We start from the raw sequence: 16,261 nt of genomic DNA on the forward strand, positions 1-16,261 counted from the left end.
ACAGTTGACATATTAACTGATTTCAGACCTTTTTGATCATCATCAACCCCCAAATAGTTCCATGTTTAATGTTACAATTGTCTGAAGTCTTACCTTTTCATAATATGCCACATTCTTCTCCGCTATATCCAAAAAAGCCAGCTTCAGGTCACTCTGCATGTTTTTCCTCCATCTTTCCCAGTCTACTTTCAACATTTTGTTGGCATATTCCATTTTATCTTCTAACTGCTCAATCTCATCCTTGAGCTGCAAAAAAAAGCTACCATTAACAACAAATAAAAATACATAGTGACAGGAATTATTCGGAACATTCAACATTCCCAAAACCAAATAGAGGCTGTCAGAGGTGGCTGGGGTGGCGACCCAGCCGGGACGCCCAGGAGGACCAGAGGAGGGCTTGCGCCTTCCCCAGACCATCTGGGGGCGACCGCCCTGGTTCCATTGGGGGCCACGGGTACAGAGCTTTGAAGCTCCACCATGTAGCGGCCCGTGGTCGCCGCCAGGGGGTGCCCCCATGCCTTTGGAGCCCTGGACCTCAGCACTTCCGCCACACCAGTAAGTGCTGGGGAGAAAAGGAGCAGGGACACCAGGAGTGCTTCCGGGGATGCAGCCTGCACTTCTGCCACATGGGGGTGTGCCCGTGGAAGACTGCCAAAACCCACCTGGAGCACATCCGGGTGATAATAAAAGGGGCCGCCTCCCTTCATTTAGCGCGAGAGTTGGGAGAGGAGTGGACTGAGCTTGCTGGAGGAGGCAAGGAGGCGGCCTGAAGAGGAAAGTGAAGGCATTGTCTGGCCAGGAGTTTGGGGGTTTTGTGGTGCACTTGTGACTTGGTATTGCTGTAAATAAATGTGTTTGTGGGCGAAATGAACGTGTCCGCCTGTCTGTGTCTGGGCCAGCTTCCACAAGGCATAGCCTACACAGTGTCTGTTGCTCATATTTCAAATATGGTGCTACAGTATATGCTATGGACAAAGTCAGTCAGCCATTTTCCAACCCACTATATCCTAACATAGGGTCATGGGGGTTCGCTTCAGCCAATCCCAGCCAGCACAGGGCACAAGGCAGTAACAAACCCCGGTTTAAAAAAAAATAAATAAATAAATAAAAAGTCACTACTATGGTACATAATAATGATGATCCAGTGCATCGATGTGTATGGGTCAACAACAGAACAGTTTTAAACATTACAGTAACCCAATAAATTTCAATACCAGAGTTGAACATCTTACCATAATGTTGTCTCTACAGAGAATGCATGAGCTTATATGCAAATATGTAAATAAAGAAAATATCATTAGAACATAAAGATATTTGACAAACCAGACAAGGCCATTAAGGTCATCAAGCTCATTTTTTTAGCTAATGCACATGTGAAATAATAATAACATTGTTCAAGTAATGGGAGTTGTTTAGAGCAAACCAGGTGAGTTTAGCTCTATTTTTTATTAAAGTGGTGGTGATATCATCTTGGTTGTCTTTGATTGGATTCAGAAAGGACTCAGACCACTTCACTTTTTTAAGATTTTGTTATACAGTAATCCCTCGCTATATCGCGCTTCGACTTTCGCGGCTTCACTCTATCGCGGATTTTAAATGTAAGCATATCTAAATATATAATCACGGATTTTTCGCCGGTTCGCGGATTTCTGCGGACAATGGGTCTTTAATTTATGGTACATGCTTCCTCAGTTTGTTTGCCCAGTTGATTTCATACAAGGGACGCTATTGGCGGATGGCTTAGAAGCTACCCAGTCACAGCATGTATTACATATTAACTAAAACTCCTCAATGATATAAGACATGCTTCCCACGTGGTGCTTGATTGTTTGCTTTTCTCTGTCTCTCTCACCCTCTCTGACATTCTCTGCGCCTGACGGAGGGGGTGTGAGCAGAGGGGCTGTTTGCACAGAGGCTGTTTGCCTAGTGGATACGGACGCTCCTCTACAAAATGCCGCTTTGTCGCGGTGCTTCGGCATACTTAAAAGCCCAAAAGCACGCATTGATTTTTTGGTTTTCTGTCTCGCGCTCTCTCTCTCTCTCTCTCTGACATTCTCTGCTCCTGACACACATTCTTTGAAGAAGATATGTTTGCATTCTTTTAATTGTGAGAAAGAACTGTCATCTCCGTTTTGTCATAGAGCACAGTTTAAACTTTTGACTGAAGGGTGTTATTTCTGTTATATATGTCTAGAGGGCTCTAATAATTTTAACAGTGTGGGAGAGTTTATAAGGGCTTAAAATATATAAAAATAACCAATACAAACATATGGTTTCTACTTCGCGGATTTTCACCTATCAGGGGATCTAGGGTTCTGCAACCCCCGCGATCGAGGAGGGATTACTGTATTTCAGCCTTGTGCTAAATTCATTTTTCCCTATATCAATTAACAGTAATTATCGGAGAATGACAAAGCAAAAGCTGGATTTTAGAATATTTTGCAAAAGTATTAAAATAAAAAACTGAAATATCTCATTTCAGTTAAAGTTTCCTGACACTAGGATTCAGACCCTTTGCTATGGCATTTGAAATGTGGCTCCCACTCTATTCATCATCACTGAGATGTTTCTACAGTTTTGTTGGTGTCCACCTGTGGTCAATTCAATCAATTACACATGATTATTTGTCTATAGAAGGTGCCAAAGTCGACAATATGTGCGTCAGAGCAAAAATGAAACAGAAGGAATGGCCAGCAAAGCTTAGAGACAGGATTGTGCTGAGGCAAAGATCTGGGGAAAGGTACAGAAAATACATGCAGCACAGAAGATTCCCAAGAGCACATCTGCCTTCAAAACTGTTAAATGGAAGAAGTTTAGAACAATCAGGATTCTTCCTGGAGCTGGCTGCCCAGCCAAACTAAACAAGCAGGGGAGAAGCACCATGGTAACAGAAGTGACCAAAAACCTGATGGTCACTCTGGCTGAACTTTAGAGAACCTGTGTGAAGATGGCGGAAACTTCCAGAAGGCCAACCATCACTGCAGAACCAGCCGATCTGGGCTTTATGACAAAGTAGCCAGACTGAAGGACTCTCCGATTATGAGAAAGAAGATTCTCTGGTCTGACGAAACGAAAATTAGTATGTTTGGAGCAAACCTGGCACTGATCACCTGCCTATAAAGTGCATTTACCCCTTGGAAGTTTTCACATTTTATTGATTTACAGCATGAACTCACAGTGGTTTTAAATCTGGACTTTTTGACACTGACAAACAGACTCTTTATAGTCAAAGTGAAAAAAGATCTCTGCAGAGTATTATAAATCCAATTACAAATATGAAACACAAAATAATTGATTACATAATGTTTTACCCCCTTCAAGTTTATACATAATAATAATAAAAATACTACATTTTATTTAATAGGTGCCTTTCTTAACACTCAAGTTCACCTGACAATGAAATTAAACAACATTAATAAAATAAAAACAAAGAGAATGATAAAATCAAAAAGCAATAAGTAGTAGCAAACACACAAAGATAACTGGCAGTAACAGTGTTAAATTCATAGTTGGTATGCAAGTTTGAAAAGATCACTTTTGAGGGCAGTTTTAAAATGTGTTACTGAGTCGAGTTGACGGATATGAGAAGGAAGAGAATTCCAGTGTTGAGGAGCACTATGAGAGAACGCTTGAGCTCCCATAGAACAGAGTTTGATGTGTGGTACAGAAAGTAGAGCTACAGATGAGGATCTGAGTGAGCGAGAGCAGTGTAAGTCTGTCAGAGAATAGGTGTAATATGTCCAGTGGATTTAGAACTGGTTATTATTCTAGCAGCAGAATTTTGAATAAGTTGTAAGCGATGGATAAGTTTTTGTGGGATGCCAGACAGAATAGCATTTCAGTAATGTATATGTGAGGTGACTAGGGCATTAACCAATACTTCAGTATGGTGTTGCGTAACAACAGGACACAGTCTAGAAATGTTTTGGAGATGGAAGAAGGCAGTCCAAGAAACATTACGCAGGACTTGCATCTTTGGCAACCATGACGGCTTTGAGTGTGTGTGCTCGGGTCTCTCTATGTCAATTCTGCACATTGGGACACTGCAATTTCTCCACCTTTTTTCTTTGCAAAACTGCTCATCTCTGTCAGATTGCATGGAGATTGCGAGTGAGCAGCCTTCTTCAAGTCAAGGCACAATTTCTTATTGGGATAGAAATCTGGATTCTGACTCTGCCCCCACTGGACATTAACTTTGTTGTTATTAGGTTATTTCTACAGTATGTACCTTTGGCTTTAAGCTTATGGTTGGTGTCTTGTTGAAAAACAAATCTTCTCCCATGATGTAGATTATTTTAGGGCTGCATCAGGTTTTCTCTCTATTTTTAAGCATTCATTTTACACTCTATCATTACAAGTTTCCCAGGACCTGCTGTAGAGAAGCATCCACACAGCATGATGCTGTCATTTCCACCACCATAAATCATGGTGGGGATGGTAAATTTTTGAAAATTACCAAACATGTTGTTTTGGCCTAATGGCCAAAAAAGATCATTCTTAGTCTCATCGACCATAGAACATTTGTCCAGCTGACTTCACAGTCTGCCATGTGCCTTCTGGAAGACTATTAAAAAAAAAAATGCATGTAACATTTTTTTTCTTAGTCGCTCTCCCATAAAGTTGGTGAAATACATGGTAACAGTTGCGGTCTTCACATTCTCTCCAATATCATCCACTGTAACTTGTCACTCCTTCGGAGTTCTCAGATGTCTCTTGATGACCTCCCTCACTAGTCTTCATCTTGTATGATCACTCAATTCTCATGGACATTTCATCTATGCATATTTTCAACTGTGCCATACTCACTCCAATCCTTAATGATTGAATTTACTGGACTCCAAGAGATAGTCAGTGACATGGATATTTTCTTGTCTCCATACCCTGACTTGCACTTTTTATCATGAAGGTGCCTGGAGTGTTCTTTTGTTCTCAATGCATAGTGACTAAACACAAGTAAGACCTTACAATCATACTATAATCAATTGAAACCCCAGAAAGGTGAACTCATTGAACTAAATATGTCACTTCTAAAACTAATCAGCTGAAACAGTAATGATTTAGGTATGCCATATTAAAGGGTGGGAACAATCATGTGATCAATTACTTTGTGTTTTATATTTGCAATTAATTTAATTAACTTTGCAAAGATTTGTTTTCACGTTAAAGAGTCTTTTTCTGTTGACCAGTGTCAAAAAATTAAAATTAATTCCACAGTGATTCAATGTTGAATTACAATAAAATGTAAAAAATTCCAAGGGGGTGAAATCTTTAAATAGGCACTGTAAGAGTCACACTTAATTACAATCACCACAAAATCTAGAGGTGAGAAAAACCACTCAAAACGTACTGTGAGAAAAAAGCAGAACAAAAGGCTGCGTATGTTATTTTCAGGCTTGCTGCTGTACAGTCATTTAAATGGCTTTGTGTGTGCTGTCTAATTGCCATCCTGTGGTCTTCACTTGGTGCTGAGAAGGGATGTGGTAAATGAACTCATCCATAAATTAAAGAGTGCAGTATTATCAGGAGAAATAGCCACCATGGTATTGTAGTGGAAAACTAAGCTGTCTACTTCAGAAATCTCTGTTGAAGATGAAAGTGATCAGGTATCATCTGTTTGGAAAACTGATAACTCAATTCACTTCACAATTCTAAAAGCAGTTGGCCATGTGTCTCATGAATTTATAGATTCCTACTAACTTTTGAAGAAAAAAAAATAAAGAATTCATATTTTGGACAAACATGCAACTGTTTATTATATTTTATAAACCAGAACCGCTCACTACTGAGTCAATATACAAGTTAAAACTACTGAATAACACAATTCTTTCTAAAGTATCCATGGGTAAGAGAAATAGAGAAGATAAAAATAAAGGCATGTGCTTCTGAGGGTGATAGATAAGCATATATGAAACAGGCGCTGGGACTGACAGATTAAAAGCCAAAAATGAAGACTTACATTTGGCAAAGAAATCTTGTGAAGGTGTAAAGTGGATCTAGAATTAGTAGTCAAACCTACACACCATGCATGCTAGCATTAGACTTTTCAATTTAACTAAAGTCCATTGGAGAAGAGAGATAGAAAGCCATGTAATAACCTGGCTTGTATCAGGTCAGCTTTAATATATAAAATGGATTTGTTGGTCCAGTACAAAGTCGCCTATATAAATACTGATTTATTATTTAAGGAGCTTATATACTGCAAGAGGGGAAAAAAGGCAAACTAGTCAATAAGAGTAAAGAACTGAAAGCCAGCTTTGCTGCAATTCCTGAGGTATTATAGACTTTGCTAGAAACACAAAGACAGTGTACAGGTATTAGCCATCTTTTTACTTTATATGTTAATCTTGTGATTTACTAACTGCCAAGCACATGGCATGGTGGCCCAACAGTTTGCGCTGCCCCATGGATACTGAATCATGGGTTCAAATCCTACATCCATGACACTATCTCTGTGGAGCCGACAATTCTGTGTTAGCTCAGGGCGAATGAGCAGACCTGTGACAAACAATATTTCATTATTTTCACAGTGTTTTGAGACCAGAAAATAGAAAAATAAAACCAAATCATGCTTATGTATTGTTCTGTTGAAGCAACAAAGAATTATACAAGCTGTTACAAGACATATTAAAGCTCATGTTAAAAAAATCTAGAGACTATTGTGAGCAATATGTAACAGCAATTAAAATGGATGGAAATAAATTGCTGAAATATGGCAACATCTAACCTGCAGTCTTCTAATATGGCAGTGAGCATGTACAAAAATACACATAAAAGTATATAAACTAACATATTTTAGTTAAGGGTGGCATGTCTGGCATCCATCATGGAGGAATCAGATTGAATGTAAGAAATAACCCTTAACGGGATGGCAGTCAACCCCAGGGTCCACTTAAGCACACACTCAAACTCCCAGTGGTAATTCAGAATTAGGTGTTAACCCTGCATGCATGTGTTTGAAAAGTGAAAGAAAAATCAGGCAATTGGGAGAGAAACTAATGTGGACAAGGGGAGAATGTATATACAGTCAACCCTCGTTTATCGCGGTTAATCCGTTTCAGACTCTGCCGCGATAAATGAATTTCCGCGAAGTAGGATTCTTTATTTATAAATCGAATATTTTTGCAGTTAGAGCGTAGAAAACCTGTTTACGACCTTCTAAATACAGTAATCCCATCTCGATCGCGGGGGTTGCGTTCCAGACCCCGCCCCGCGATAGGTGAAAATCCGCGAAGTAGAAACCATATGTTTGTATGGTTATTTTTACATATTTTAAGCCCTTATAAACTATCCCACACTGTTAACATTATTAGAGCCCTCTAGACATGAAATAACACCCTTTAGTCAAACGTTTAAACTGTGCTTCATTACAAGACAGAGATGGCAGTTCTCTTTCTCACAATTAAAACAATGCAAACATATCTTATCTTAAAAGGAGCACCGTGAAGAGCAGATAATGTCAGAGAGAGAGCTCGCTAAGAAAAGCAAACAATCAAAAAATCTATACGTGCTTTTAAGTATACAGAAACACCGCGATAAAGAGGCATTTTGTAGAGGAGCGTCCTATCATCTAGGTAAACAGCCACTGTGTAAACAGCCCCCTCTGCTCACATCCCCTCCGTCAGGCAGGCAGGCAGGCAGAGAGAGAGAGAGAAGCAAACAAAACAAGCGCCACACGGGAAGCATATCTTATAGCATTGAGGAGTTTTAGTTAATATGTAATACATGCTCTGATTGGGTAGCTTCTAAGCCATCCGCCAATAGCGTCCCTTGTATGAAATCAACTGGGCAATCAAACTGAGGAAGCATGTAACCTAAATTAAAAGACGCATTGTCCGCAGAAAGCAGCGAACCAGCGAAAAATCTGTGATATATATTTAGATGTGCTTACATTTAAAATCCGCGATAGAGTGAAGCCGCGAAAGTCGAAGCGTGATATAGCGAGGGATCACTGTACTCCACATGGACAATGAATGGCCGTGGAAATCAAACTCAGCAGACGGGATTCACATGGCACCATTCTGCACCATTGTATCAACCATCTACAGTATAAAATATTTTAACATTTATTTTATAAAACTACCCACACGCCATGGAAATTCTTAAGGACAATAAGCTTTTTAATCAAAGTCTCACTTTAGCATTCCATCTTGATTTTTTCTTTTTTACCTGTATTCAGAACTTACTGCCTATGGAATCTCTCTCACATTGCCTTTTACTAGCCATCCATCTTTTCACTTGTGTAAGCTTCTTTTTCACATCTTAGAATGCTTGTGTCAGTTTTTAAGTACTCTTATAAATGTCTTTCCATCACTGATCAACTGGCCTAGGATCCATCCTTATCGTAACGTATGTTCTGAGACATGGGAGATTCAAAGACTCTTGATCCTCAGTGTACTTTATTTAATACTAACAGAATACCCGCGCTTCGCAGCGGAGAAGTAGTGTGTTAAAGAAGGTACGAAAAAGAAAAGGAAAAATTTTAAAAATAACGTAACATGATTGTTAATGTAATTGTTTTGTCATTGATATGAGTGTTGTTCTCATATCAATCTATATATATCTATATATCTCTATCTATATCTATATATATCTATATATATATATATATATATATATATCTATATATATATATATATATATATCTATATATATACAGTATATATATATATATATATATTGTTCTCATATCTATCTATATATATATCTCTATCTATCTATATATATATATATATATATATATAAAATACCAGCTTGGCAGCGGAGAAGTAGTGTGTTAAAGAAGGAAAGAGAAAGAAAAGGAAACATTTTGAAAATAACGTAACCTGATTGTCAATGTAATTGTTTTGTCACTGTGATATATATATATATAGCAAAATACCCGCGCTTCGCAGCGATGTCATGTGTTAAAGAAGTTATGAAAAAGAAAAGGAAACATTTTAAAAATAATGTAGCATAATTGTCAAAGTAATTGTTTTGTGTATTTGGTGGCAGCGTCACGAAGTTGTTTTCGGTACCTGCATCAGAAAATGTACCACAACGTCTGACACGCCTCCTTTTTACTGTTTTCTCACAGCTTGGATTGCTGCTGTCATATATATATATACACACACACACACACACACACACATATATATATATATATATATATATACACACATACATATCTTCATATCTACATATCTATATACATATCTACATATACACATATATATACACACACACACACACACACACACACACACACACACACATTATATATATATACTAGCAAAATACCCAGCGAGAAGTAGTGTGTTAAAGAAGCAATGAAAAAGAAAAGGAAACATTTTGAAAATAACGTAACATGATTGTCAATGTAATTGTTTTGTCACTGTTGTGAGTGATGAGTGTTGTTGTCATATATATATATATATATATATACATATATATATATACACATGTATATATATTTATTTATTTACACACACACACAAACATATATATATACATATCTATACATATACACATATATACACATATATACATACACATATATATATCTACATATATACACATACATATGCATACACACATACATACATACACACACATATATATATACACAAATACATATATATACATATACATACATATCTACATATATACACACACAGCTATTTCGTATCAGTGCAATACGCTGCTTGTTAAAACGGATAACTCCACTCTTACGCAAGTCTCGTGGATATTATGAACTATCGTATTTGTTCAAGTTCTTTTAAATTTTAAATAGAAGGAATTTTTATTTAGTCGACAGAAATATCTTTGGTAGGAATGGTAAAAACAGACAGGAATATTATTCCTGTATAAATCAACTCAAAACTTAAACAACTTATAATATTTTGCTCTCCATAAAAATATATCCTGTCTAAATTATACAAGTTAGAAATAAAGTAAACGTTAAAAGAACAAACATTCAAATTTCTTTACTCTTATGTAATTTAATATAAAAATAAACTTAGATTTTAAATATCCCAAAAGATTTTGCTCTCCATAAAAATATATCCTGTCAAAATTATACAAATTCAAATATGAACATGCTGCATAACAAAACCTGGAAATATAAATAAAATGTGTTCCTTTCAGCAATAACAAATCAAATCATTCAGTTGTCTTTGCTCATATGTCATTTTAGAGCTGGACGCCTGGCATCTTTTTGGCAACAGGTTCGTTTCTGTTTGGTGTGAGGTTCTGTGTTGTGGAGATTCTCAGGATGGATTGCAGGTGCTCATCAGTGAGGCGACTCCTGTGTGCTGTTTTGTTAGTCTTTATCACTGAGAAGAGCTTCTCACACAGATATGTGCTACCAAACATGCACAAGGTTCGAGCGCATGTAGACTGACTTTTTGTTCTTCAAAGTCACCAAAGCGCCGTGCAAACTCAGTGCGCAGTGCGCTCAGTTTATCAGCAAAGTGCGTATTTGAGAACACCGTAGTGACGACTTGGTTTAACATTACTTGGCAACAGGGTTGCACTGGTGCATTTGTGTCTCCAATAAAATCAGCTTCACTTGAAATCACTTTGTGATTGTGCACGGGTAAAAACGTCCGCTGAAGTGTCAGATTCTTATTTAATTCTTCTGCTTTCTGTATCTTCTGCATTGCATTCAGGTTACCCTGTATTTTGTCTCATAGTGCCGTCTTAGATTAAATTCTGTAATTACAGCCACATTAGCTCCACAAATGAGACACACGGGTTCAGTAAACATATACTCAGCCTCCCATCGGTTTTTAAAGGCTCTATTTTCAGAATCAACTTTTCTCTTCAGCATCGTGTGAGCTAGCTTCGCAATAACTTGCAGCATCTTAAGATAGACTTGATTAGCGTGGTAAGTGTTCGGCAAGGCAGCTGAAGCGTTGCATTGCATTATGGGATCTGTAGTTTATTGTGTTACCAGCTCTTCATATACCCGGCCATTAATAACAATAATACAGTATATAAAATGATCTGGGCGGATATAATTACACGGGCGGATGTGGCCTATGGCCCTTGAGTTTGACACATATGGAGTATATAGAACTTAAAAGATATATTTTTCAAATGTGATCGCAATTCAGATAGAGTTGGCGAACTACAGCCTGCATGCCTCAATAAGTCATCCTCCCCTCGCTCTTACTTTTTTAATGTTCATCTAATGAATACACTGAGTATGGCTTTACCAAAACAATCATTGATGGCGAATAAAGTATCCATTATTCGAGTATGTAGTTAGGGATATATATATACATATATATATACCCGCGTGTCATAGTGAGAAGTAGTGTGTTAAAAAAGCTAGAAAAAGAAAAGGGAACATTTTAAAAATAACGTAACATGACTGTCAATATACAGTATTTGTTTTGCGAGTGTTACTGAGTGTTGCTGTCATCAAGGATTTGATTATCATTATTTCTTTCAATCAGGTTCGTATTTGTAGGATGTGTTGTGTTCAAGTTACATTCCGTGTTTGTCAATCGTTGTAAAGATGACAGGTTTCTTTCATCGATTTGTTTCTTACTGCATCAATAAATAGCTTCGTCTTCTTCTTTATCTGAGACCTGACACACTGCATGCACGGGTTTTTTTTACACTGTCTTCCTTTAGCGGGACATTAACTTTTTCCACCGTGTGCTTTGTTTCCGCAGTAGCTGGATTTATGAATATGCCTGTATCAGACGCTTCATATTTTTTGCTGCCTTTTCAATTGTGTAATTCGGTTTTTGTTCAGCACTCTTTGGAACTGTTGCTTTTTATCTGTGCACTCGCGCCAGTTCACGTGAGCGCTTCGGTGTACATGCATCGAAGGTTCCCAGCTGTGCTGGTGCCATCTCGTGCGATGTCCATGGCTGTATTTAATGTTACCTTAGTCCTTTCTCTCGCAGTTTCGCTGACCATCTCATCTTCCTCTCCATAAGCACAGTCCTTCGCCCGTGAATATTTAGTGGGAGTTTGTAGCGGTGCCACATAGTGTTTAAATGTCAGTGCTGTGTGTGTCTCGTTTTCATTGTCCCACTGACTGCGTTGTGTGTATCAGTTAATGTTGTCCCCGTAAAGGAGGACGGATGATGGGAGGAGTTCACAATCACTTACCTGGAAAACACCTGTATATCAATTAATCAATTACTGCCGTCACGGATTATTTAAGGAGAAGAGGAGGAGGCGAAAAAGAGACCAGCACGAGGAGAGAGAAGGAGAACAACCAATAACGCATTCACGATTACAACCTGCCTGCCGTTTCATTCCATTGCGCTATCATCCAGTTTGTATTTCATTCATCCGGACTGCCTTTCAACCTGCTTACCGCTGAAGACCCCGGGGTCGAATCATCATTCGCCGCACGCCGAGGAATCACGGTGAGGTTATTCCAAACGCCGGAAATACGAACATTACTATCGTCATTAATCAGTACCCGTATTCAGGACATTTATTTCCGTGCGGACTCAAGTTCATGATCATTCCGTTTGCCAGCCATTTGTCGTTTGTGTGGTGTGTGTCATATGTAACGTGGACAAGGGAGGGATTATATATATATAGATATTGTCGGGTTTGCTGTGGGATTGTTGGGGTGGAGGAATATTTGAGTGTACATTTGTCTTGTGGCGTGTCTTGTCCCATTTAATACATTTATTCTTGTTTCCTTTTACATTCTGCTTATTGTCTTTGCTTTTCAAACCGTCGATTGTGGGGAAAGTTAATCTGTGTAGGAGTGCGGCTTGACAGGAAAAGGTTTCTCAGTCAATTATCCAGGCCACAGGTCTTGGAGGTGTAGCTGCCGGCTGGGAATAAGGGGTCGGCCGTTACATAAGTGGTGCCCTCTCTGAGGAATCTTTATTTAATTCGATCACTGTCTGCCTTTAAATTTTCCCCAAAAATATCATGTCTTTAGGGCGTGCGAGCAGGGCGACACCATTGCTTCGCCGGTGTGATGATGGAGTAGCGGGCGCGCACGCCACGGTCAGGCGTGTTCAGCGGTGCGAAAGGGGGGGGATTCTTTGCAGTCGCTGTACCTCGAAGATCACCGTGGACCTGAAGAGGAAGGCCTGGAGGACGTCTCGCCTCTGTGGGAGGATCTGGCGCAACAAATAACCCGGCTGGAGGAGAAGATCCGCGAGGTTGCGAAGATGCGCTGGAGCGAAGCAGCCTTGCGGGCTCGCATCAGCAGCTCCCAGGAGGAAATGAAAGAATACATCAACGAGCAAGTTCAACTCCTGGGGCGGAAATGTGTTGTGCCTCCAGAGGCGGGATCGGCGCTGGCAAGATTCTCTTCAGGGGAAGTCAAAGGTGTCTCCAGAAGATAAGACCGTCGCCCGTCATTCAGCGCCGACGTATCTCGGGGGGGCGCATGCCTCAATCGGCCATTTGTTCCTGGGTGCGCCTGTCTTTTCCCAAGTTAGGGGCTCCCTATAATGTCGATGATGTCCTGAACTTTGTGGAGGGCGGGAGGCGTACCTGGCCGTAACCCTCTAACCCGGAAGAGCTAATTGGGGTGATAGGGACATCCCTCTCGGGACGTGCGGAGCTGGTGGCTGGCGGCCAAGAAGACCATTTTCGACTGGGGATCCTTTCGTCGATCTTTCCTCGCGCTTTTCTTCCGGAAGACTACGAGACCGAACTGGAGGACAAGCTGCGGTCCATGGTGCAACTACCTTCACAAACCATCCGGGACTTAGCCTATGAATACCGGGCTTTGTGTTTGAAGTGGCGGCCGGCTATGGCTGAAGAAGAGGTGGTCCGCGCGTCCTTAATGCCTGTAACCAGCGGTTAGCTGGGAGTCTCAGGGGTGGTGGGATCGGTGGAGGACTTGGTGAGGTAGGCTCCCAAGTGGAGCGGGACTGGGGAAACTCAAGGCGTACTGGCACAAAGTTCAGGCCAGTACACGAGAAACCCAGCCCCTAAAACCACAACGAGCCAAACCTTGCGGTCGGAAGCCGATCTCGCCATTATGCAAGCGAGCACGTCCCTTCTGATCGTCCCAGTGATGCTGCGGGGTGGCAGATGGATGCGGTGGTGGATACGGGAGCCACCATACTTTAATCCGCTCAAGCCAGTGGGAGAAGATTAGCCGACCGACAGACAAATTAACATCTGCCCGTCCGTCCGATTTGTATTGGCGGATGGGAGTGAACACAAGGCCCTGGGCAGAGTCCCCTTGAGGTACAGTGTACTCGCCACCACCTGGGATATGAATACGTATGTCCTGGAGGACCAGCACCTGTCAGTTCCGTTACTCCTTGGGCTGGATTCTCTAGCCACCATGAGGATGACCATCCATCTCAGTCCCAGGGGTATACGGTACGGGGAAGGGATATGCGAATTCATTTACAAATCCAAAGAAGATCTGGGCTCGAATTTATCGGGTTTTACGCAGCAGAGAGGGCGGCGCAAGCACCTCGGCGGCAGCCCCAGTGGAGGGACAACCTGAAGAGGTGAGGCCGGTGCTGAAGAAGTGGGCGAGGTGTGGGCGGAGAAGTTAGGAGTTGCCCGTGGGGTGACCCACATGGTCCACACCTTGGACGAAGTCCCTATAAGGCACCGAGCTTACGGGTTTCTCCACTGAAGAGGCGTCATTAAAGAACACCTCGATCGGATGCTCGCCGAGGGAATAATAGAACCATCTTCCTCCTCCTGCGTCCCCTGTGGTCCTCGTGAAGAAGTCGGATAATTCCTATCGTTTCTGTGTGGACTACAGGGGGTTAACGAGAAGACGAGCCTGGGCGCATATCCCATGCCCCTGGTTCATGAAATCCTGGAGTCACTGCATGGAGCTGCAGTATTTAGCACCTTAGATCTCCGCAGTGGCTATTGGCAGGTGCCGATGGGCGAGGGAGTAAAAGAAGACGGCAGTCATCACCCCTGAAGGCCTGTTCCAGTTCAATGTCATGCCTTTTGGGCTTAAAATGCTGGGGCCACTTTCCAGCGGCTCATGGAGCAGGTTCTGAGGGGTTGATAGGCAAGATCTGCTTCGTGTACATCGATGGCGTCATTGTTTACTCCCCTTCTATAAATCAACATCTCCGGATTTAGACACCATTTCCAGCGATTTCATCAAGCGCACCTTACGCTGAACACGAAGAAGTGTACCTTCATTCAACCCCACATACGCTTCCTCGGGCACATTCTTTCATCGGAGGGTCGCTGTAGACCCCGAAGACCTTGGCCATCCGGGAGTACCCCGCCCACAGATTTGAAGTCGTTGCAACGTTTTCTTGGGTTAGTGGGGTGGTACCATAAGTTTATTCCCCGGATGGCAGATATAGCGGCTCCCTTGAACCAGCTTAGGAAAAAGATGTCCCGTGGGAGTGGACCACAGAATGCCAGGGCGCGTCGGCGACTAAAGAGCCACCTACAAGAGCCACCCGTTCTGGCCCAACCGATCCACAGCTCACCTTCCAGGTACAGACAGATGCCAGCAACCTGGGGCTCGGCGCCGTGCTCACTCAAAGAATTAACCAGGCTGAACATGTCAGCGTCGCCTCACGAGTTTTGCGGCGCTGAGCTGAACTACTCGACAGCTGAGAAGGAGTGTTTGGCTGTCGTGTGGGCTGTGGAGAAATGGAGACATTATTTGAGGGGTTGAATTGAAGTGTACACCGACCATCACGCTCTGACCTGGGTGTTCAATCACCGAAGACCTCCTCCCGTCTGACCAGGTGGGTCCTCCGCCTCCAGAATTTTACGTTCAGGGTGACTTACGGAAGGGCTGTGGTAACATCGTGCCGGATGCACTATCTAGGGTATCGGAGCCGTCGGGGATGGTGTGTTTGGCAGAGGCGAAAAAGATGATCCTCCCTCTGCCAAGGAGCCTTGAAGACCTAGCCCAAGCACAAGCTACCAGTCCATTCTGCCAGAACATCAGGGAAGGGCTGGAGCAACAGCGAACTGACCGGGTACACTTTGTGGACCTCCAAGGGGTCTTGTACAGGACTATTCCATCCACCCTTGGGGGTCTGCAACATCAACTGGTGGTCCCGGAAGAGCTCGTCCCCGACTTTCTGAAGCACTACCATGACAGTCCTTTAGGTGGTCACCTTGGAAGGACAAAAACTTTATTAAAGATTCTGGGGTTGCGTGGTGGCCGTCTGTCCGAAAGGCGGTGCCACCACGTGAAGACGTGTGCCACCTGCCAACAACTAAAAAACCCACCTGGTAAACCGGCGGGATTACTTCAATCGACGATCGCAGATGGACCAGGAGAGACTTTGGGAGTCGACCTAATGGGGCCATTTCCTATCACCAGCTCGAGGAA

General features: G+C 41.9%; 1 protein-coding gene across 2 annotated transcripts in view; it reads right to left on the reverse strand.

The window, feature by feature from the left end:
- Window positions 1-16,261, reverse strand: part of snx7 (sorting nexin 7) — a 156,756-nt gene that overhangs the window by 84,094 nt on the left and 56,401 nt on the right. For both annotated transcript variants that reach the window (XM_039734726.1, XM_039734725.1), the window contains one exon: window positions 94-246. In XM_039734726.1, the coding sequence (XP_039590660.1) occupies window positions 94-246 (153 nt within the window). The remainder of the gene's footprint in view (window positions 1-93; window positions 247-16,261) is intronic.

This window comes from Polypterus senegalus, chromosome 14 (genome assembly GCF_016835505.1).
Source record: "Polypterus senegalus isolate Bchr_013 chromosome 14, ASM1683550v1, whole genome shotgun sequence".
Taxonomy (NCBI): Eukaryota; Metazoa; Chordata; class Cladistia; order Polypteriformes; family Polypteridae; genus Polypterus; species Polypterus senegalus.